Here is a 25,289-nt window from a genome sequence, read left to right on the forward strand (position 1 = left end):
TAACACACAAAAACTTTAACATTACTAACACACAAAAACTTTAACATTACTAACACACAAAACCTTTAACATTACTAACACACAAAACCTTTAACATTACTAACACACAAAACCTTTAACATTACTAACACATAAGAACTTTAACATTATTAACACACAAAAACTTTAACATTACTAACACATAAGAACTTTAACATTATTAACACACAAAAACTTTAACATTATTAACACACAAAAACTTTAACATTACTAACACATAAGAACTTTAACATTATTAACACACAAAAAACTTTAACATTACTAACACACAAAAACTTTAACATTACTAACACACAAGAACTTTAAGATTACTAACACACAAAAAACTTTAACATTACTAACACACAAGAACTTTAAGATTACTAACACACAAAAAACTTTAACATTACTAACACACAAGAACTTTAACATTACTAACACATAAGAACTTTAACATTATTAACACACAAAAACTTTAACATTACTAACACACAAGAACTTTAAGATTACTAACACACAAAAAACTTTAACATTACTAACACACAAGAACTTTAACATTATTAACACACAAAAACTTTAACATTACTAACACACAAAAACTTTAACATTATTAACACACAAAACCTTTATGATTACTAACACACAAAACCTTTAACATTATTGAAAATTATTGAACCTAATGCTTATGTTGGTGAGACAGCCAAGACATTAACTCCTCACATATCAGTGTATAAATGTTACACTTATTGTAATATTATCATAAATTTCAACTGCATGTAGTAACTGATGTTGAACATATGACTTTAAAAAACAAAACATTACCATTGTTTACAACAATAATAAATAGTTCTAATTTTTTAAGTAGGATTAACATATAAGTAAAAATACATATACAGTATCTTAACAATTAACAACACTGACAAAGAATCTACATAAAATCTTTCACATAAGATATAATAAAAACATCATCCACCAAGGATACCCCATAAAAGTTCATTAAACCTTACTTCCAGTCGGGCTTGTGGGATTCACATTTTGAAGAAGGGTACATTTTTGCAAATAAAATTCAATATGCAACAAAATTGCTGTTCAGTACTAAAACTTAAAACTAATTTCAGAATTACATATATCCCCCAAAACCAATTCAACACATGTAAAATACCCTGTCACAAGTTAGTAGTGTTAATACCTTTAAGTCCTTTATCTGTCTAAATGTTTATCAAACGGTGTAGCTAACAGATGAATGCACATTTCTGTAAATACCTTGCTTAATTTATACAGTACAGATAACACCTTGCAACTAGTTAAGTTACTCTAGGTGCACAATATATGGTATGTTGTGCTGCATGAGTTGCATGAGTGAAGGTCAGCACGAGCTTTGCATATGAAGAGCTGTCTTGTACAACCAGGAACTCTTCCTAAGAGCTGACTTGTACAACTAGGAACTCTTCCTGAAGAGCTGACTTGTACAACTAGGAACTCTTCCTGAAGAGCTGACTTGTACAACTAGGAACTCTTCCTGAAGAGCTGACTTGTACAACTAGAAACTTCCTGAAGAGCTGACTTGTACAACTAGGGACTCTTCCTGAAGAGCTGACTTGTACAACTAGGGACTCTTCCTGAAGGCCTGACTTGTACAACTAGGAACTCTTCTTGAAGAGCTGACTTGTACAACTAGGAACTCTTCCTGAAGAGCTGACTTGTACAACTAGAAACTCTTCCTGAAGAGCTGACTTGTACAACTAGGAACTCTTCCTGAAGAGCTGACTTGTACAACTAGGAACTCTTCCTGAAGAGTTGACTTGTACAACTAGGAACTCTTCCTGAAGAGCTGACTTGTACAACTAGGAACTCTTCCTGAAGGGCTGACTTGTACAACTAGGAACTCTTCCTGAAGAGCTGACTTGTACAACTAGGAACTCTTCCTGAAGAGCTGACTTGTACAACTAGGAAGTCTTCTTGAAGAGCTGACTTGTACAACTAGGAACTCTTCCTGAAGAGCTGACTTGTACAACTAGGAACTCTTCCTGAAGAGCTGACTTGAACAACTAGGAACTCATCCTGAAGAGCTGACTTGTACAAATAGGAACTCTTCTTGAAGAGCTGACTTGTACAACTAGGAACTCTTCCTGAATGGCTGACTTGTACAACTAGGAACTCTTCCCGAAGAGCTGACTTGTACAACTAGGAACTCATCCTGAAGAGCTGACTTGTACAACTAGGAACTCGTCCTGAAGAGCTGACTTGTACAACTAGACTCTTTTGCTGCAGAATTGCTTGAAGTAGAAGCAGTATAGGCATTTGCCGTTTTGAATCATGTAGAGATAGACAAAGAGCTAAATGTGGCTTGCAAGCTTGGTTATCAGGATGTCATTTGTGTAAACCCAGACAGTCTACCTGTTGTACTGCACCATGCTGAACCGGACAAGCAAGTAAGAGGTATTATTCAGTTGTGTGTGGACATGCATTTGTTACATGTGTGGATGAAAAAGTCTATCCTGTGGACAGACATATTCCAGTCCTGTGTGGACATGTATTTTATTTCCTGTGTGGGTGCTCATATTTAACCTTGTGTTGGCTTGCATAATTTCATCCTCTGAGGACCAGTATTGTTCTGTTTGAGAACATACATCCATCTTTTGTTGACAATTATTATGAGACCCTCTAGTGTAGACATATTCCCTGTCTGTGTGAAGACTAGAATTTGAGATAAAGTTTTATAAGCATAGGACTTTTGACATGTTTCTGTTTTAATTTAGCTTGAATTTATTGGTAGACTGATGTAATACTTGTTTACTGAATGAAGTGTTAATAATGTAAATTGTGAATTTGTATATGATTTGATACAGAGTAAATGATAGTTTCAATATCATGTAGTTGTGTGCAATTGTTGCTTACTCCCCTCATACACAGGCACATAGGCAGGCCCATTGTAAGTTGTAATAGTCAAGTTGAGACACCCATGAACTCAGTTCTTATGATCTGCCTTGTCTGAAAAGGTATAACTTTAAGTAAATGCTCTATATCATAACTATTTCTACTTAACACTATAATAGGTTCCAATCTATTACAGTGTTATAAGTATATATTGTGGGTGAAGAACCTGAGAAGAACCACTGACCTCAGAAAAGTTACTAGCATTATTTCTCACATAGCATACCCACATTGGTTGAGGAGAGATGTGTTATTGATCCGTAAAGGTGAACATCCTAGACCACTTAGCCACACAGTTCCGCTCATTTTTAGCATTCCTGCCATTTCATGTTCATACTGTCTGATTCTTAATCTGGGATCAAGGTCACATATAAATCTTAGTTTTATTTTAAGCTATCAGATGTTTTGTTTCTGAATTTTTACCACTGATGTTTTGCTTTTGAGATTTTTACGACACATGCTTTGTTTTTGACATTTTTACGACTGATGTTTTGTTTTTGAGATTTTTACAAATGATGTTTTGTTTTTGAGATTTTTACCAATTCTGGCAGAGTATTTAGAAATGGAATAATCACAATTACACTGTATTAGAACAGAACATCATGTTCTTCCAGTTTTCTGTGATGACCAGTGACTGTCTACAGAGAAACTTTAACCTAGCATGTACTTTTTTAAACTGTTGATTATTTATTCACCTGAGAGCAAGTTACCTGAAACGTGCAGGTGATACAAGCAATACAGGAATTCCAACAATATAAAAAATATTTCAACTACTGTAGCATTATCCACATGAGTATGCTGAAGGCAGCAAAAAGTGTTGATTACAAGGATGATAAGGGGTCAGAGGAAATTCTAACTCAACCTGTGCTAAAAAAGATGATGGCTGTTCCACAAAGAAAATAAAAAAACATGGCTGGACAGGAAGGCATTTAGTGATAACCAGCACTGTTCTAACTGTTCTGTATTGACCAGACAACATGGGCAGGGAACAAATTAATAACACCTGTGGTTGCATTTGGATTACCTCTCAAAAGTCTGTATATGAGCTGCAATTCCACATTAACAGATGTAATTGGTCAAATTTCTAAAACACTATATGAAAGTTTTTAAATTACTGTTGACACCGGAAGCAGAACTAATTGACAATTATTCTATGTTTACTAAATTTTAAACTCATAAACTACAAAGGAGTACCATTATATTCATGATACTTTCCGGCTACAAAATGCATGTTGGGATCCACAATAAACATCTGATCCGCCTGTGTTATTTGGTTTGTAATGGACATCCGCATGTCACTGGCCACGAGGCTCAGTGGAGTCTGGGGATGAGCCACATTCTCTGAAAGTGCATAGCTATATACATTCTGCACAAAATCTCTCTCCAGGAGTCCCGATGCTGGTGGCAGGCTAGTAACTGGTGTAAGTGTTGTAGGTGACTGAAGAACAGATGAAGATGGGATCATGGCTGGATCAGAGAGCTTTGGTGTGAAATTTTGTTGATGATGATTTTGATCATCTGGTTTGCTGATGATGAGTTCCACAGGTTGCTCAGAATCTTGTGATTTGCCTGAAGCCAAGTAAACTAAACGTCCATCTTTTGTTATGATGTCTCCTGGACTGTTATTCTTGTACTTCATCTTTGGAAAAAGATGCACAAAAATTAATGGGTTAACTGCCATGTAACAAAAATGACAATATCTTAGGATGCAAACTTGACTAATGAATATCATTCATTATTTCCTATAATTTAACTATGAAAGAGAGAAAGAATCACATTGGATTGTATGAGGTATGTAAAGACTTTGTAGATAACTGGTCATGGTTTGAGTACTGTCTGTAACTGGATACAAAAACTGATAACTGGTTAACTGGCACAAACCTTTCTTCATAACATCAGGCAAATATGTAAACAGATTTAAAAATGTAAAAAAACTGTCTAAATCCCTGCCTTGTCTTCAAAACAAGCTTTAAGGTAACTGGGTAACTTCATTTTTATTAATTGCTCACCAATGCAAAATTTATACTAATATGGGTCAAAACAAAGTGATGAAAATGTTATATTCATAATAGAGACAACAGTTTTAAAATAGGCCTGTAACAATATAATCACTGACCGTATAAGTAATTGTGGTAAATAGGTAACTGCCTCACCTTCCCACCAACCCCAATTCCTACCTTTAACAACCAAACATATTTAGTAAGCTGAACAAACTAATGTTGAAAATGTGAATACAATATCTTCCTCCCAACATTTTCTACAAAAACAAGTTTAAAATATGAATTGAAACACTGTAATACATTTTCTCCCATTGCAGTCAAATGCTATACATGTTCCATAAACTACAATTCCAAGATACAATACAGCTACTTAATTATAAACACTGCCGCCATTGCAGTCAAATGCTATACATGTACCATGATCTGCTATTCTAAGACATAATACAGCCAAATGCTATGGATGTACCATGATCTGCTATTTTAAGACATAATACAGCCAAATGTTATATATGTACTGTGATCTGCTTTCCTAAGACATTATACAGCCAAATGCTATGCATGTACCATGATCTGCTATTCCAAGACATAATACAGCCAAATGTTATACATGTACCATGATCTGCTATTTTAAGACATAATACAGCCAAATGTTATACATGTACCATGATCTGCTATTCTAAGACATAATACAGCCAAATGCTATACATGTACCATGATCTGCTATTCTAAGACATAATACAGCCAAATGTTATGCATGTACCATGATCTGCTATTTTAAGACATAATACAGCCAAATGCTATGCATGTACCATGATCTGCTATTCCAAGACACAATACAGCCAAATGTTATAAATGTACTGTGATCTGCTTTTCTAAGACATAATACAGCCAAATGTTATACATGTACCATGATCTGCTATTCTAAGACATAATACAGCCAAATGTTATACATGTACTGTGATCTGCTATTATAATATGATACAGAATAATATCAATACCATCTTTAAACAAACTTTATAAAAACGTGTACACCTTTTCCTCACAAACCAGCTTTGAACTCAGGTTCAGATGCAGATTAAATTTATATGTCATCCTACAAAATACCAAAACAATTGGCCACTATTTAATGAATGTGAAATGAACCATGATCAAAACTGGTAAAAGAAACTTTGATACATTGCTTGTTTTATTGTCAAAAATGTCAATTAGTGCCTGGAAATTTGAATCAACATCATGCAATTCACATATTTTAATAAGAAGTCATATATTTTGTTAAATTTAACACACAAAAGAAATAATTCTTAGTACACTGTAAATAACTATATTTAATAAGATGCTGATTTATGAAAATGTCAGTAATGCCTACTGGTGGCAGCACTTAAAAAAAATAATACAGTAAATAAATAAATTTGTCTAATTAAATAAAATTTTGTCATGTGAAATTCAAGTTAGTGCTATATGTTAATTTGGTTTCGTCATAAACAATCTACCATCGCAGCCATGTCTGTAAGTGTTTCTGTGTAAACATAATTAAGTGCCAACTGTGCTTAGATTCTTGTGTAACACAAGTTTTACTATAATTCTGAAACAGGAATGTTTCGTAATTCTGTAATTCTTGCAAGTTCACGTTCTATATGTCACACTTTATATGTCTGGTTTTTCTAACTGTTGTTAATTGGCTGTAGTTCAGTTAAAATATTAAAGGTAACAGGTAAACAGTTAATGGACAGCCCATTTCATTTTTGGGCAGGGGTGATTGGGTGAGCAGATGCCTGGGGTGTTTTTGTAAAAAATATTTCCAATCTAAATTTAATTTTAAAAAAATTCTTGGCTCTCGTTTGTGGTTCTAATTCATTACATTAGTTTAAAAAATTAATCATCTTGAGGTAAAAGAAACAAAACTTTTTAGTCAGAAAGATAATCCCAGGATATCTTCTACAAATTAAATGGTAGATCCCTAAGGAATTTACCAACCATTTGAACTCCACATTGTGCGAATGCCAAAAACTAGCAAAGATCAAACAAGGAAACAGGCAAATGGGGGAATGGGTCCAGGGGACACTGTCTTATAATGCTCATTAAAGTGAGGTGTATGCAAAAAGGGTCGGATCTCAATAGTTTATGTTATGACCTTGAGACCAAGTCCCTGAAGGGCACGTTAACACTGCAAGGCATAACTCAGGTGACCTTGCCTAATGTGTTGATGCTTGGGTTATTTAACTTGTATGCAGCTGAAAGTCATCTCAGATTAATAACTCAGGAATCATTTGAAATTTATATAGAAACTCCACTCCCTCTAGCTCCACCTCCTGCGAAAAGAAAAGGTTTCTAAAGCGTTAGCACAATCTACACCCAATAATCCAAGTTTTGAGAGTCTAGATTTAATGGTTCTGAAGAAATTTTAGAACATGTCACAGAGATGATGTAATGGACTGTATAACAAAATTTTTATGCTTCTCTGAAGATTTTCAAATTAACTTTACACTCAATGTGCTGCTACCATTGGAACAGTCACAGTAGCCCATTAGATTTTGTCTCCCCTTTTTAATTCTTCTTCATAAATATCAGTTTCCTATTTTCGTTTGTAATACATTCAGGCAGGAATGTGAACGTGCCTTTACAGCTCTTTTCGTTGAATCTGAAGCCCACCACAGTGTGAGTAAATTTGTGAATTATCGTTAATGACTCATATATTTAATTTCCGATATGGATGTTAATTGAAAATGACAATCAGTTCCGACATAGGGATGGATAACAATACGCAATGCTATGTGTCTTGCAAGTGCATATGATACCCTTTATTTGGGTCAGATTCATAATAAACATTCTTTCTGTGTCACCATTTAAACCCTCTTATTAAGAATCTTCGTTAAGCCACAGTAGAGATGTTAACAGGGACGTACCTTATAGTGAATTTCAAAGTATGGAAGCACATAATGGACATTATTTCATTAGTAAATTTAAAAGGATGGAAAGACACAAGGAACCTTTTACTTTTGACATATGTTGATTGTTTCAGTACTACAGATTTAATTTAATGTTGATGTAGTAATTTCATATTTTGTAATGGTTGTATTTCCGTTTATTACAGCTTTTTACCCTAATCTGAAGAGAGTTCTCACCTACGAATTAAAACAGTATTTAAACACATTGTGATGTCTTGTGTCTTGGATACTAGAGAGCTCAAGGGTTATGCTAACTGTAATTCCTCCAGAGGAAAGGCATTATATATATATATATATATATATATATATATATATATATATAACAAGGTTTACTTTCTTCTTGCCCCTCCATGCCATGTATTTGGACTGTTATTGTGACACTGTTTCAAAACAGGTGCTACAAGGCCGATGTCAAGAGGCTCAAGTGGCAATTATCACATGAAACCTTGCAAAAGAATACACATAGGTCCAATCACACATTATATGCCTTAGATAAATTAAATTTGTGTGCAAAATCAATTTTTTTTCAGCAACAGTGACCTTGACCTTTCACTTTTTTAACCCAAAACTGATAGGTTTCTTACTTGACCTAAATGTAATCCATCCACAAAGACTGGTTAATGTATGTCAAGCAGAACTAATCTTATACAGAAATTTTTTGGTCTTTTTTCTGTCATAGTAAGCCTGGCTATAAACCTGTTGACTCCAAAAATTGATAGGGTTCTTGCATACTCCAAATGCAAACTATCCGAGAGTTTGGTAACTACAGATGATGAAGAACTTAGGAAACTGCAGAAAACATCTTTCTTCTTGCTGTCAGAGTGAACTTGACCATTGATCTTTTGACCTTGAAATCAACAGGGTTGTTACTTTTCTTATGTGCAAGATAGCCACAAAGTTTGGTAACTCTAGATGGTTAGTATGAGGAAAGCATTTTTTTTAGTTAATGACATCGACCTTTGACCTTCCAAATCAACTAGGCTCTTGCTAATATAAACTGAAAGTTGCCCATAAGGTCTGGTATCTACAAATGGTAGATAACTGAATTATTGTTACAACACCATTTTTCTTCTGTCAGTCCTTTGAGTTTATTGTTCTACTCCAACATCATTTGGTTTCTTCCTTACTTAATGTTCAAGCTATCCACAAAATCTGGTAAATGTATTATTGTGAAGAAATCATTCTTCTTCTTTCAGTCATTGTGACCTTGACCTTTAAACTTTAGATCCCATAACAGAGAGTTTTCTTCCTTACCACAAGTGCGAGCCATCCATAAAGTTTGGCAACCATTAAATGTGGACAAATAAAATTATTTTGTGGAAATGAATCATGCAATAGACAAACAGATGTGCACACAATATAACATAACAAGCTTCAATGCATGGTTGTCTTACAATAACGTGGATGCTACAACTACCCGAATATATCAAAGCCAACTGTGAACAGTTTAAATCCCAGTCTATCTGCATATTATGGGATGGCAGTTCCTAGTGAATACTATTTTAAGTTGGATACAAGTTATACGTGTTATGTATATGTATGTATGTGTGCTACAGGTAATTTCTGTTTATGTATGTGTGCTACAGGTAATTTCTGTGTATGTATGTGTGCTACAGGTAATTTCTGTGTATGTATGTGTGCTACAGGTAATTTCTGTGTATGTATGTGTGCTACAGGTAATTTCTGTGTATGTATGTGTGCTACAGGTAATTTCTGTCTTGTATGCTATCCATCATATGATGAGTGAAACATTTTCATACTACTGCAAATTAAGTTACTGCACACTCTATATATATCAAGTACCTTTAGATGCACTGTGTGTTTGGTGACAACCTCCAGGTTGTGGACAGTTCTGATGTGCTTATCCAGGTTTCCTTTAACCCCTGTCTTGTATGCACAAATACTGCAGGCATATGGCTTGTAATCCTGAGGACAAGTTAGGAAAAAAATATGAAAGCAACTCAAAAATCTATACTGGGAATGAATATATACAGCTTGTACACTGAAACATACATAACATCTCCTCCCCCTGTACATCTTAACGGCAATGCTCTTACATATGTCATATTTTGAAATCCAATCGGTCGGATAATGAAGATATGATGAGACATTACTGATTTTTGTGTACTCGAACAAACATGCTTCAACGCAAATTTAAGAATTGTTCATTGAATATCAAAATTAGATTATTCAAATCTTATTGCTGCACTATGTATTATGCTCCTCTGTGGACAAACTTTAGTGAATGAATGAAAAGAAAACTAGTTATTGGTTATAATAATAGTCTTCGTTTTCTATCAGGTCTTCCTAGGTGGAACAGTGCCTCCAACATGTTTGTAAATGATAATGTATTCAGTTTTGATGAAATAATGAGAAAGTATGTATTCTCAATGATGACAAGAATATCTAATAGTAAGAACTGTATATTGAAATCTCTTCACAATTATGACATTCATTTAAATTCTCATATTATTAGTAGATGGAACAAATTACTCTTTAAATGTACCATTTAATTTCATTCTTAACAATGCATGGCACAATTAATTGTTGTAGATGTATCTGTATACTTGTATGTATGATATATATGTTCTTTTATGTTTACAATGTTTTTACTTTATAATTATATTTTAATTTAGAGGTATGGACTTTGTAGTCTGAAATAAAGAATTCTTATCTTCTTAAAATATATACCAAATCTAGGTCACTGTGATCAGTAATTTATAACTAGTCAATTTTCTTTCGTTAATATTTTCTTACTATATCCATAAACCTGTTAATCATGAAAAATGTGCACAAGTGGTATACCAAAAAATTTGCATAAGCGGTATACCAAAAATACCAAACAATTGGTATACCAAAAATACCAAACAAGTGGTATACTAAAAATACCAAATAAGTGGTATACTAAAAACACCAAACAAATGATATAACAAAAATACCAAACAAGTGGTATACCAAAAATACCAAATAAATGGTATAACAAAAATACCAAACAAGTGGTATACCAAAAATACCAAACAAGTGGTATACTAAAAATACCAAACAATTTGTGTATCAAAAATACCAAACAAGTGGTATACCAAAAATACCAAACAAGTGGTATACCAAAAATACCAAATAAGTGGTATACTAAAAATACCAAACAAGTAGTATACAGACTATACATACTATTGATATCAAATACACATACATCCAAAACAATGTCTCTGCTACAAAATATAGATTTTCACCTTTAGCAGCTAATTACAATCTTCTTTGTGAATTGAGAAATTGCTTCTTTTAATTCTGAATTTCTATTCATTTATATGTATTTCCAGTGCTCTAAGTCATTTTTATGCTACCAATCATACAATTGTTTCTATCCTCCATTTCTATATTTCCCCTTTCCGTTGGTCTGTGTGACTGTAAATTTTACCATCATTCATAGGTGAAGAGACATCAATGCATGACAGCTGATAATCTGCCATGTTCACTTTTTCACTGATTTTTTGCCAGTATCTTCCTACAATGGCAGAGAGAGAGAGAGAGAGAGAGAGAAGAAGGTGGGGTGTGGGGTAATGCTGGTGCTGGGGAGACTTACCATAAACACATGTTTTTTGGTCATTCCTATGTTTCTTTGTTTTATGATAGTCTTTGAGTTAGAGAAATAGGTGGGTGGGGGTACCTTCAGACATTTTAATATTAAATAATAATAAAGGTTTCATAAAACTGGAAGGAAAAATAACAAAGCATTAAATAGATTAAACAGGGTTCATACTCAACTCTGAATAATAAATTCAAAGACTTTTCCCAAATTTTCAAAGACCACAAACATAGGTTTCCAAGACCTATTTTTGCTAACATTTTGGATACAAGTTATATGAGAAAACAATGAATGCAAAATACTACAATATTGTTTAACGATGAAATTCAAACTATAGTTAACTTCCTAAAATTGCTTTATAATGATATGGAAGATACGTTAACATTCATTTTTACCAAGAATACAAAATAAATTGTTTTCTTAACAAACATCAGCACTGCTTTAAATGCATTATTATAGTTGCTGTTTTTTTTCTATTCTGTCATTTTGGAAAGAGAAGCCACCGCTGTCATCTTTTCCTCTGCTCTTCTCCTAATTCACTGAATCTGTGACAAGAACAATGAGTCCTTTTAACTCTGCTTCTTCTTCATGCAGGCCGGCAATGTCAACTTCAAGACACAACCTTTTGTCTTTAAGTCCTTCCACTCCAACCATGACTAACTCCTGTTTCTTTCCTTTTCTGATTTTCACCTCATGGTCCTTCTCTGCTTTCTTCTTATTCAGATAGACATGGTACTTATGTCTTGCAGAGGCATGTGTCATCATTTTATTGCTAATGATAATTTCCAAAGGTCCACCTGCTTTTCTCATTGTCCATGATTAGCCTTTGGGCTCTGAGGCTTTCTCTGCTGAGGTTCTCAACAGATACCTGTTTGTTGACAGAAAATCCTCTCTCCACTGTTACCTGCCCATGTGACAACAACAACATTTTCTGGAGAACATTCCAAAGTTCAACATATCCCTTTCTTTTGGAAAGGATGGAATAAAACACTTCATCAAGACTATCATATGTTCTATTGAAGCATTTCAAGGGGTGATTGTCCCATTAGATAACTTCAACCACTAATTTTCCATATTGTGTCAATATTAAATCATATTGGGACTCTACTTCTTTTCCTGCCTCACACATAAATCATAACAGTGTATAGTTACTGTGTAGTAATTTGCATCTTACCTTTGGCATGACTTGTAAGCCAAGCTGATCATCTTTTGACACAATGTATAAAACGCCTTTCGTTTACATGTTTTATCCTTTTTCAACATTTCCTTGTATTTCTCTTGTTTAAGCCAGATATCATTGAGAGAGCAAAGATCTGGCATTTTTAAGCATGAGGTGAAATAAACTGAAGACGTAAATCGACTGAACAAATTTTGAATCCTCGAGTGTGTGTTACTGTTACGCACCTTCTACAAAGAGTGAGCGCTTGTTCAATGTAACCAAAATTCAATTGGCTGAACAGTCTTGTTAAAAAATAATAATCATGAATTAGTGTAATGAACACTCTGATTGGCCAAAGCTGATGAACTCGTCCAATCAAACTGAATGATTCATCAAAAGAAAGAAGCCATGAAAACTGACTACATCCAAATCGAATGACCTAAAGCAATTTTATTTATAATAATAATAATAATAATGAAGACATTGTATAGCGCCTAATCTTTAGAAGCTCTAAGTGCTTTACAACATTAAATAACACTTAAAAACAAATATTATGAAAAACAAACACGATGAAATTAGAAAATAAAAAAAACATGATGAAAATAGTTATGGTGCTGTCTTCCTTTGATGAAGGGAATAGCCAGCTTGCTTTGATGAAGTGTGTTGCCAAGGCCAACTTTGGATGGCCAAACAAATGCTTGTTTGTCATTGCGGCGGCAATGAAACTGAACAGGTGGTCATCAAAAGAAAGAAACCAGGAAAACTCGACTACATCCGAATCTAACAACCTTGGACAATTTTAGTTGTGATTATGGAAAGAAATTAACATTTTGGAGTGATTTTTCAATTTTCAAAGACTTTTAAAGACCTCAGGGTAATCTGCTCGATTTTCCCAAACTTTCAAGGTCCTGAAAATGCTACCTCAATCTTTCCCAAACTCTCAAAGACCTTCAAAGACCATATGTATGTGTGCTCCTCCCAACCAAGAAATGTACATTACAGTCTTTTTAGACCACTGCAACTCTGTATTACTGGTATTGTAAACACTGTATTGCAATCCCATTGACCAGGTACACATATGGAAAGAAGAAATGATTTGGATGAATGCTCAATTCATTTAGAAACAGTGATCATTATTTTTTCTCATTATTTCTATATGTCACTAATGATTAATCAGTGGAATTCATAGCTGATTGAGAGAGTGTAGAAGAGATTGCCTACCGCTGAAACAGAACCTATTGTTGCAACAATATTTAATTATGCATATTTTTGCGCCATGGACAAATCACAATTTGATATATCAACAGTACTGGTATGAGAAATTGCTTCATACCATCACTTAAAAAAAACACACACATGCACACAAGCAAAACACACACACACACATGCCTTCAAGTTTAATTATTCTTTGCAAAGCATCCTCAATCCTCATGCATGGGGATAACAGTCAAACAAAGCACACAGTATCCTCAACACTCAGGCACAGGGATAACACACAATGCTTATCACAGTATCCTCAACACTCAGGCAAAGGGATAACACACAATGCTTATCACAGTATCATCAACACTCAGGCACAGGGATAGCACACAATGCTTATCACAGTATCCTCAACATTCAGGCAAAGGGATAACACACAATGCTTATCACAGTATCCTCAACACTCAGGCACAGGGATAGCAGACAATGCTTATCACAGTATCCTCAACACTCAGGCACTGGGATAGCACACAATGCTTATCACAGTATCCTCAACACTCAGGCACTGGGATAACACACAATGCTTATCAAAGTATCCTCAACACTCAGGCATAGGGATAACAGATAAACAGAGCATATCACAATATCCTCAATACTTAAACATGAGAAATTTTCTGCATTTTTATCTGTATGCCTGTTACCAATTGCTACTTGTTAGTACCATTCCTGACAATGACCATTAGTACCATTCCTGACAAAGACCAGGTTTATAAGACCAACTATTTAACCCACTATTTAATCTAGAGCACACTAAAAGTAGTTTCAAGACAATCTATGTGTAATACTGTATTCAAGTGCGCATGAAGGATCACACAAGGTGTTTGTGAATTTGTGGAAGATAAGGGACTGACCATTACATTGGGGAAGACAAGGGATATTTTTACACAAAATTTCTGATCCCCAAATAAACATGTACTCTTGCTCTGATCTGTACATAAAAATAACTAATTTATCCATCACATTAGCTGAAAAAACTGCCTTGAGGTAGAAGATAAAATCAGCTGGTTGGAAAGAAAATCCCAGCTCCCTCCCCCTCCCTCCCCTTGGAGATTAAATGGTTGGCCCCTAACTGACCTTATGAGTATGCATCAACCGTATGTGCTTCCTGAGACCAATCATGTCCACACAAGCATATGTACAATTTTCATATGTACACTTACACGTCTTCTCTGAAACAGAAAGAAAAACTTATTAGCCCTCTAGTTTCATTAGAACATAACATACAGGCAAAGTGTACTGCTCTTAATACACAGGCCATAAATACAGAGTAACCTTCTCAAGTGGACAACTCCATACAGCAGACACCTGTTCACTGCATGCATTTTTGGCAGTCAATACTGAAAACCCATCGACAAATGTCCTTTACATAATAGACCAGGTGATGTGAATAGCACAGTGTTTTTTTTGTCAAGTCAGTTGGTTGTACGAGTTTAACACCATATTTCGGCACATGATAGGCTATACATATCAGCAAGTATATTTGAGGTTGAAAGAACCTGGGAAACCAATTGTTTTCTAGTAAAATATATTTCTTCAATAAAACTTACCCAATCATAATGCCTTATGAGATGAGAACTACTAGTACCTCACAAATCCAGGGCCTCCCAGATTAAAATGCTTGATACTATTAAAATGTTTCAACTTTTCTCAGTTTGCTTTACTATAATCTTTGTCTAACACAGTTCTTGTATACAATCAAACTCGAAAATACGCTACCATTAAAAATTGGCAACTGTTCCCATGGTGGCAAATTCACTTTTCATGCATTAATTTGAATAATATTTTACAAAATGGTTAATATTATTAAAAATGGACCTGGATAAATCACAATATGCCTCCAATTTGGCAAACAAAAATCAATTTTACAATTGTTTTTATCAAGATTCATATCTGAAATTTTTGCATTTAAAACTGAATACAAAGCATAAAACTTCTTTTCCTAACTTTTCACCTTTTATTCTGAAAGGAAAAATGACACAAAACTGATATTACATATTGATAATTCATGTACTGAATTAAAAACAAAAGGGGGTGGGTGAATGCCATAAAATCAAGGAACATGAACTTCACATTCTGGGCATGTTCATGCAAAAGAAAAGACCTGAAATCGATTTGTTCATCCTAACTGCCCCCTACATACATGCCAAGCCCCTTTGAGGTATAAGCATAATTATTGGGTGGTAAAAAGGCTAATCTATATATATTACATGTCAGAATTACAGCAGGTATGAAAAAGATATATCTAATTTTGCTACTAACCTGGTTCTGCAGATGGTCAAAATTCTTGCCACTAAGGCAAAATCCATATGGATTAGAACCAGAATACAAACATAAAATATGCAGAGCAATTATTAATAACCAGCACTCACTTTCACTAGCCTAACGTTACATTGAACGATCATGAACTGGAATTCTGCAATGACTAAGCATGATCATGTGCTCAGCATGTTGTAGTATTACATTGCTATCACATTTTTCCTTTAAAGTTTGTCAAGCAGTGTTGGTCTGTCCTTCTTTCTGATCTGACACGATCTGAAGTTTGAAAAGATCCATCTGCTCTAACATTTTGTTATAACATCTACAACTAGCAACTTACAGAATTTCACTTAAAATGTGGTGCCATTTTCTTTAAAAGTATAGACTGGTCTGCTAGCTACCTAGCCTCCAAAATTTGAAGAAACCAGTCTGCTTCCTTGCAAATGGGTCATATACTGTTGATATAAATAGCAAATAAGGAAGGTACCCTTAGCTATTGTTATGTAGCAGTCATATTTTTATGAATATTCTCAAATTTATACGAGTGGAATTAAAGAGAAGATAACAAAAATGACAAAAACAACTTGGTACTACTTTATTATTATTTTGTATTTCATTGTACCAAAAGCATAAATTACAGGCAAGTGTAAAATGTTATTTGAAGAAACAAAACGTAATGATAATGCCAAAAGCGTAATGGTTGGCATGTATGCCCTAGTATGGGCCCTGATGACGACCCATATTATTTCATCCAAAATGCCCACTAGCACAGACAATGGTGATAACCCTTATTATTACATCCAATACCCACTAGCATGGACCCTGGCGATGACCCATATTATTTCATTCAAAATACCCACTAGCATGGACTCTGGTGATGCCCCTTATTATTTCATTCAAAATGCCCACTAGCATGGACCCATCCAAAATGTCCACATACATGGACCCTGGTGATGCCCCTTATTATTTTATCCAAATGCCCACTACCATGGACCCTGCTGATGACCACTATTATTTCAATCCAAATGCCCACTAGCATGGACCCTGGTGATGACTACTATTATTTCATTCCAATGCAAATTAGCATGGACCCTGGTGATGCCCCTTATTACTGTATCCAAAATACCCACTAGCATGGACCCTGGTGATGACTACTATTATTTCATTCCAATGCAAATTAGCATGGACCCTGGTGATGCCCCTTATTACTGTATCCAAAATACCCACTAGCATGGAGTGATGGCCCATATTATTTCATTCCAAATGCCCACTAGCATGGACCCTGGTGATGACCATTATTATTTCATTCCAAATGCCCACTAGCATGGACCCTGGTGATGACCACTATTATTTCAATCCAAATGCCCACTAGCATGGACCCTGGTGATTCCCCTTATTATTTCATTCCAAATGCCCACTAGCATGGACCCTGGTGATGACCATTATTATTTCATTCCAAATGGCCACTAGTATGGACCCTGGTGATGCCCTTTATTATTTCATTCCAAATGCCCACTAGCATGGACCCTGGTGATGACCATTATTATTTCATTCCAAATACCCACTAGTATGGACCCTGGTGATGCCCTTTATTATTTCAATCCAAATGCCCACTAGTATGGACCCTGGTGATGCCCTTTATTATTTCAATCCAAATGCCCACTAGCATGGAGTGATGACCCATATTATTTCATTCCAAATGCCCACTAGCATGGACCCTGGTGATGACCACTATTATTTCAATCCAAATGCCCACTAGCATGGACCCTGGTGATTCCCCTTATTATTTCATCCAAAATGCCCACTAACATGGACCCTGGTGATGCCCCTTATTATTTCATTCCAAAATGCCCACTTACATGGACCCTGGTGATGACCACTATTATTTCAATCCAAATGCCCACTAGCATGGACCCTGGTGATGACCACTATTATTTCAATCCAAATGCCCACTAGCATGGACCCTGGTGATTCCCTTTATTATTTCATTCCAAATGCCCACTAGCATGGACCCTGGTGATGACCATTATTATTTCATCCAAAATGCCCACTAGTATGGACCCTGGTGATGCCCTTTATTATTTCATTCCAAATGCCCACTAGCATGGACCCTGGTGATGACCATTATTATTTCATTCCAAATGCCCACTAGTATGGACCCTGGTGATGCCCTTTATTATTTCATTCCAAATGCCCACTAGCATGGACCCTGGTGATGACCATTATTATTTCATTCCAAATGCCCACTAGTATGGACCCTGGAGATGCCCTTTATTATTTCAATCCAAATGCCCACTAGTATGGACCCTGGTGATGCCCTTTATTATTTCAATCCAAATGCCCACTAGCATGGAGTGATCACCCATATTATTTCATTCCAAATGCCCACTAGCATGGACCCTGGTGATGACCACTATTATTTCAATCCAAATGCCCACTAGCATGGACCCTGGTGATGACCATTATTATTTCATCCAAAATGCCCACTAGCATGGACCCTGGTGATGACCACTATTATTTCAATCCAAATGCCCACTAGCATGGACCCTGGTGATGACCACTATTATTTCAATCCAAATGCCCACTAGCATGGACCCTGGTGATGCCCCTTATTATTTCATTCCAAACGCCCACTAGCATGGACCCTGGTGATGACTACTATTATTTAAATCCAAATGCCCACTAGCATGGACCCTGGTGATGCCCCTTATTATTTTATTCCAAATGCCCACTAGCATGGACCCTGGTGATGACCACTATTATTTCATCCAAAATGCCCACTAGCATGGACCCTGGTGATGACCACTATTATTTCAATCCAAATGCCCACTAGCATGGACCCTGGTGATGCCCCTTATTATTTCAATCCAAATGCCCACTAGCATGGACCCTGGTGATGCCCCTTATTATTTCAATCCAAATGCCCACTAGCATGGACCCTGGTGATGCCCCTTATTATTTCATTCCAAATGCCCACTAGCATGGACCCTGGTGATGACCACTATTACTTAAATCCAAATGCCCACTAGCATGGACCCTGGTGATGCCCCTTATTATTTCATTCCAAATGCCCACTAGCATGGACCCTGGTGATGACCACTATTATTTCATCCAAAATGCCCACTAACATGGACCCTGGTGATGACCATTATTATTTCATCCAAAATGCCCACTAGCATGGACCCTGGTGATGACCACTATTATTTCAATCCAAATGCCCACTAGCATGGACCCTGGTGATGCCCCTTATTATTTCAATCCAAATGCCCACTAGCATGGATCCTGGTGATGACCACTATTATTTCAATCCAAATGCCCACTAGCATGGACCCTGGTGATGCCCCTTATTATTTCATTCCAAACGCCCACTAGCATGGACCCTGGTGATGACTACTATTATTTAAATCCAAATGCCCACTAGCATGGACCCTGGTGATGCCCCTTATTATTTTATTCCAAATGCCCACTAGCATGGACCCTGGTGATGACCACTATTATTTCATCCAAAATGCCCACTAGCATGGACCCTGGTGATGACCACTATTATTTCATCCAAAATGCCCACTAGCATGGACCCTGGTGATGACCACTATTATTTCAATCCAAATGCCCACTAGCATGGACCCTGGTGATGCCCCTTATTATTTCAATCCAAATGCCCACTAGCATGGACCCTGGTGATGCCCCTTATTATTTCAATCCAAATGCCCACTAGCATGGACCCTGGTGATGCCCCTTATTATTTCATTCCAAATGCCCACTAGCATGGACCCTGGTGATGACTACTATTATTTAAATCCAAATGCCCACTAGCATGGACCCTGGTGATGCCCCTTATTATTTCATTCCAAATGCCCACTAGCATGGACCCTGGTGATGACCACTATTATTTCATCCAAAATGCCCACTAACATGGACCCTGGTGATGACCATTATTATTTCATCCAAAATGCCCACTAGCATGGACCCTGATGATGATCATTATTATTTCAATCCAAATGCCCACTAGCATGGACCCTGGTGATGCCCCTTATTATTTCAATCCAAATGCCCACTAGCATGGATCCTGGTGATGACCACTATTATTTCAATCCAAATGGCCACTAGTATGGACCCTGGTGATGCCCTTATTATTTCAATCCATATGCCCACTAGCATGGACCCTGGTGATGCCCCTTATTATTTCATTCCAAATGCCCACTAGCATGGACCCTGGTGATGACTACTATTATTTCATTCCAATGCAAATTAGCATGGACCCTGGTGATGCCCCTTATTACTGTATCCAAAATACCCACTAGCATGGACCCTGGTGATGCCCCTTATTATTTCAATCCAAATGCCCACTAGCATGGACCCTGGTGATGCCCCTTATTATTTCATTCCAAATGCCCACTAGCATGGACCCTGGTGATGACTACTATTATTTCATTCCAATGCAAATTAGCATGGACCCTGGTGATGCCCCTTATTACTGTATCCAAAATACCCACTAGCATGGACCCTGGTGATGCCCCTTATTACTGTATCCAAAATACCCACTAGCATGGATCCTGGTGATGCCCCTTATTACTGTATCCAAAATACCCACTAGCATGGACCCTGGTGATGCCCCTTATTACTGTATCCAAAATACCCTCTAGCATGGACCCTGGTGATGACCATTATCATTTCATCCAAAATGCCCACTAGTTTGGACCCTGGTGATGCCCCTTATTATTTCATTCCAAATGCCCACTAGTATGGACCCTGGTGATGCCCTTTATTATTTCATTCCAAATGCCCACTAGCATGGACCCTGGTGATGACCCTTATTATTTCAATCCAAATGCCCACTAGCATGGACCCTGGTGATGCCCCTTATTATTTCATTCCAAATGCCCACTAGCATGGACCCTGGTGATGACTACTATTATTTCATTCCAATGCAAATTAGCATGGACCCTGGTGATGACCATTATTACTGTATCCAAAATACCCACTAGCATGGCCCCTGGTGATGACTAGCATGGACCCTGGTGCTACTTGGGGATAGATATTCACCAAAGAGTGGCTCAAGAAAATGCACACCATACATTTTTATATGAGTTTAGATTGTTTGAACCTTTAGCTATGTAAAAATAAAAATTTACACAAAAAAGTCAAACAATCTCCATTTTCACAACCTACTACAGTTAAAAATGTCTAAACTCAACAACATTCTATGGACAACATACCCTAAGAATTAATCGATGTATCAACAAAATGCAATCAATACATTTTTCAATGGCAGGGAAATTTTTCAAGAAAGCTGGCAAAACAATATTTAGATTCTTTTTACAAATACTATTTCCATTAATATAATTTTACAAATAAACCAGTCTTTCTTACCACCATGAAATTTTTTGTGTCTTTTCAGTTCGCTTTTTGTGCTGCAACTCTTCTGGCACACATCACAGGTAAATTGCTTTATCCCTAAAAAGAATTGAACGTAAGATTAAATTAAATTAAAAACCAAACTCTCAAAAGCATCTTGTAACACTTTAAAGTGGTCTGCAAAACTTTTTCTATCATGGTTCTTTGTAAACTTGATGAGAAAAGACTGCAAAAATCAATCTAATCGAAAATATCAAGTTCAGACCAAAAAACAAAATCATTTATAAATGCAGCCAAACCGTTTTTTAGATAAACTAATACGTGCAGTATTACTACTTGCCTTAACATGGAGAAAATGTATTGCACTAGGAAAATATTGTGAATTCATTATCCTGATATGTCAGCCGTGGATACTGTAATATCCATCTGTTCATAACTTAATCTCCTTTTGAACAGCTGAGTGGAAAGTCACCTAGTACATGATTCAACAGCAAGATAAAACCGTAAACCAGACACAGAATTTTTTTGGGGATCATAAGAGATGAAAGATCCCAGCATTAGGCAGTTTACACTGCAAAGACTGAACCTCAAGCATTTATACAGTGTACAACAAAAACTGAGCTAACCACAAAATTTTAACCAAGAACACACAGTGAAACAGTTCAAAACCAAAACCCCTTGCGACCCAATTTTGTTCAGTTTTGAGAAATGTTTGATTTAGTGAGGATTCTGCAGATGTGAAGAAAGTCATTTTCTGAGTGCTTGAGAGAGAGAGAGAGAGCGAGAGAGCTATTATGAGAGCATCTGTCTAAGAGTGCACAAAATTAATAATTTTTCTTGTTAATTTTGTTTTAAATACATGTGTTTAATGATGAATTAGCTGAACAATATATATTCCTACTAACTATTACATCCCTGTCACATGAAAAATACAGTTGTTCCATATAGAAAAACAATCCTCATCACAAGAAACATCTGAGAGAATGAAATACAGTACTTGCAGAACTTTACTACAAGTACATCGGAATTATGAATGATACTTCACAATGTTTAAATACTCCATATAATTCATAACAGCTTGGCTTGGGGAAGGCATGGAGTGTTGTCTATTGTTTTTTACATCATTCTTTAACTAATACGGCTTGTGTTAATTACTCCATTTCTTGTGCTGAAACCAGATAACGGTCATCCTCAGCAATCACAAGCTTTTTAGTCTCTTTATAAGATCCAAAACTTCAGGGAATGTCATGTCACTTCAGGTGGCTCAGAACATATATTTTCATAAGCATATTCATTGCTTTCATCATTGGCTTGATTGCTTTCATGAAACTGTGATACAAGTTCACTCTCCCTGTCATCGGAATTATCATCAACAGGAACATCACTGTAATTGTCAGAATTATGGAGGCAATCAGGGTTAATGTCCAGTTGTAATCCATGAGACAAGGGAATATTGTCCATATCATCTTCCTCACTAACATTATCATTGTCCTCCTCCTCATCCTCGCTAACATTATCATTGTCCTCCTCCTCATCCTCACTAACATTATCACTGTCCTCCTCCTCATCCTCACTAACATTATCACTGTCCTCCTCCTCATCCTCACTAACATTATCATTGTCCTCCTCCTCATCCTCACTAACATTATCATTGTCCTCCTCCTCATCCTCACTAACATTATCACTGTCCTCCTCCTCATCCTCACTAACATTATCATTGTCCTCCTCCTCATCCTCATGAAACATTATCATTGTCCTCCTCCTCTTCCTCACTAACATTATCACTGTCCTCCTCCTCATCCTCACTAACATTATCATTGTCCTCCTCCTCATCCTCATGAAACATTATCATTGTCCTCCTCCTCTTCCTCACTAACATTATCATTGTCCTCCTCCTCATCCTCACTAACATTATCATTGTCCTCCTCCTCATCCTCATGAAACATTATCATTGTCCTCCTCCTCTTCCTCACTAACATTATCATTGTCTGTATTAATTAGGAATATTGTCTTCCTCATCATGCTCGCTAACATTATCATTGTCCTCCTCCTCATCCTCACTAACATTATCATTGTCCTCCTCATCATCCTCACTAACATTATCATTGTCCTCATCATCCTCACTAACATTATCATTGTGTGTATTAACAGGGAAACTGGCAACTTAAAAGCACTTCTTGATTGTACCAGATGTCATCTTTGACCAGGCTTTCGCAATCCAGTGGATCACATATAATCATTAGATAAACATAGTCTTTCTGAAATGCATTTAGTTAGTAACACCTGTAATTAGCCTTAAAAGCTAGTGCTTTTGTATGGTGCAAAGACTTCTCAACCCTAATCTGTGTTGACTGTAATTGTTCTGAGAATCTGATGTGCCTTGTTTTATCAATACTCGACTGTAATTGTTCTAAGACCTTGGTGTGCATTGTTTTAGCAATACTAGACTGTAATTGTTCTAAGACCTTGGTGTGCATTGTTTTAGCAATACTAGACTGTAATTGTTCTATGACATTGGTGTGCATTGTTTTAGCAATACTAGACTGTAATTGTTCTAAGACCTTGGTGTGCATTGTTTTAGCAATACTAGACTGTAATTGTTCTAAGACCTTGGTGTGCATTGTTTTAGCAATACTAGACTGTAATTGTTCTAAGACATTGGTGTGCATTGTTTTAGCAATACTAGACTGTGATTGTTCTAAGACCTTGGTGTGCATTCTTGTGCCTCTCCAGATCCTGGTTACTCTTTGTCTGGTAGGCGCACATCTCACAGGTGTACCTGTAAATAAAATTTAACAAAAATCACACTGTGAATTTAAACAAGAGGTCCATGTGGCCTGATGCTACTCACCTGGGCAGTTTCACATATGTCAGTTTGTCAGTGCAAATTCACACATTTTGAACTCCAGTCAGGAAAGAAAATATTAACGCATACAGTATTTATTGATGTCAGTCTCATCTATCTTCATTCCTATATATATATATATATATATATATATATAAAAATGGGATCACTTTTTTGCGACACAAAGGACAGGCCATTTATACAACCAGCATTGACCCACCAAATCTCCTCTAGGCCCTCTGAAGATTTGGCCATAATTAATAAACTTAGAAATTCGTTAACCCATCCATGAAGTATATACTCTTACTTGGCAATACATGGGAAGTTAGTCACTGCAGTAAGCATGGATTCCTCATAAAGTATATACTCTTACTTGGCAATACATGGGAAGTTAGTCACTGCAGTCAGCATGGATTCCTCATAAAGTATATACTCTTACTTGGCAATACATGGGAAGTTAGTCACTGCAGTCAGCATGGATTCCTGAGTCTGTCCTTGTCCTCTTGGACACTGTCCCTGGAATCATATCGGACATCACTGAGATCATCACCAGAGAGAGCTACAAAGATTCAGTGGTTAAGGCACTGAATATGTGACCAGAAGGTTGCAGGTTTGAATTTTACCATATGATTAGTCTTTATCAACTTGTGAATTTCTCTGGGTTCATTTTTAATGTCACAGATTTCTTTGCTCTTAGTAATTAAACATAACACCCATACTAAAAACAGAAACACCATTCCTTTACGCCACAGTACCGACAGTATTTGTGGAAAGATTCTTTCCTACTTTAGCTGTGCTGGCACAGGATCTCACACCTGTATTAAACAATCTGTTGCTTCCATAAATTTCTTGGCCTCATGAAAGCTGAAGCCTTCTCCTGTTTTTGCACAGAGAATCTCCTCTAGTTTCCACACAGGGCAATCTCTAGAGTATG

General features: G+C 36.3%; 1 protein-coding gene across 1 annotated transcript in view; it reads right to left on the bottom strand.

Annotated features, from left to right (window-relative positions):
• Window positions 1-2,821: 2,821 nt before the first annotated feature.
• Window positions 2,822-25,289, bottom strand: part of LOC149775117 (uncharacterized) — a 43,979-nt gene continuing 21,511 nt past the window's right edge. The window contains exons 5-9 of the mRNA XM_089944294.1: window positions 24,216-24,289; window positions 21,526-21,609; window positions 14,974-15,068; window positions 9,701-9,823; window positions 2,822-4,591 (exon numbers count right to left, since the gene is read on the bottom strand). Of these exons, the coding sequence (XP_089800420.1) occupies window positions 4,133-4,591; window positions 9,701-9,823; window positions 14,974-15,068; window positions 21,526-21,609; window positions 24,216-24,289 (835 nt within the window). The 3' untranslated portion in view covers window positions 2,822-4,132. The remainder of the gene's footprint in view (window positions 4,592-9,700; window positions 9,824-14,973; window positions 15,069-21,525; window positions 21,610-24,215; window positions 24,290-25,289) is intronic.

The sequence above is a fragment of the Sinohyriopsis cumingii genome, chromosome 19 (assembly GCF_028554795.1).
Source record: "Sinohyriopsis cumingii isolate HCF-2022 chromosome 19, ASM2855479v2, whole genome shotgun sequence".
Lineage (NCBI taxonomy): Eukaryota > Metazoa > Mollusca > Bivalvia > Unionida > Unionidae > Sinohyriopsis > Sinohyriopsis cumingii.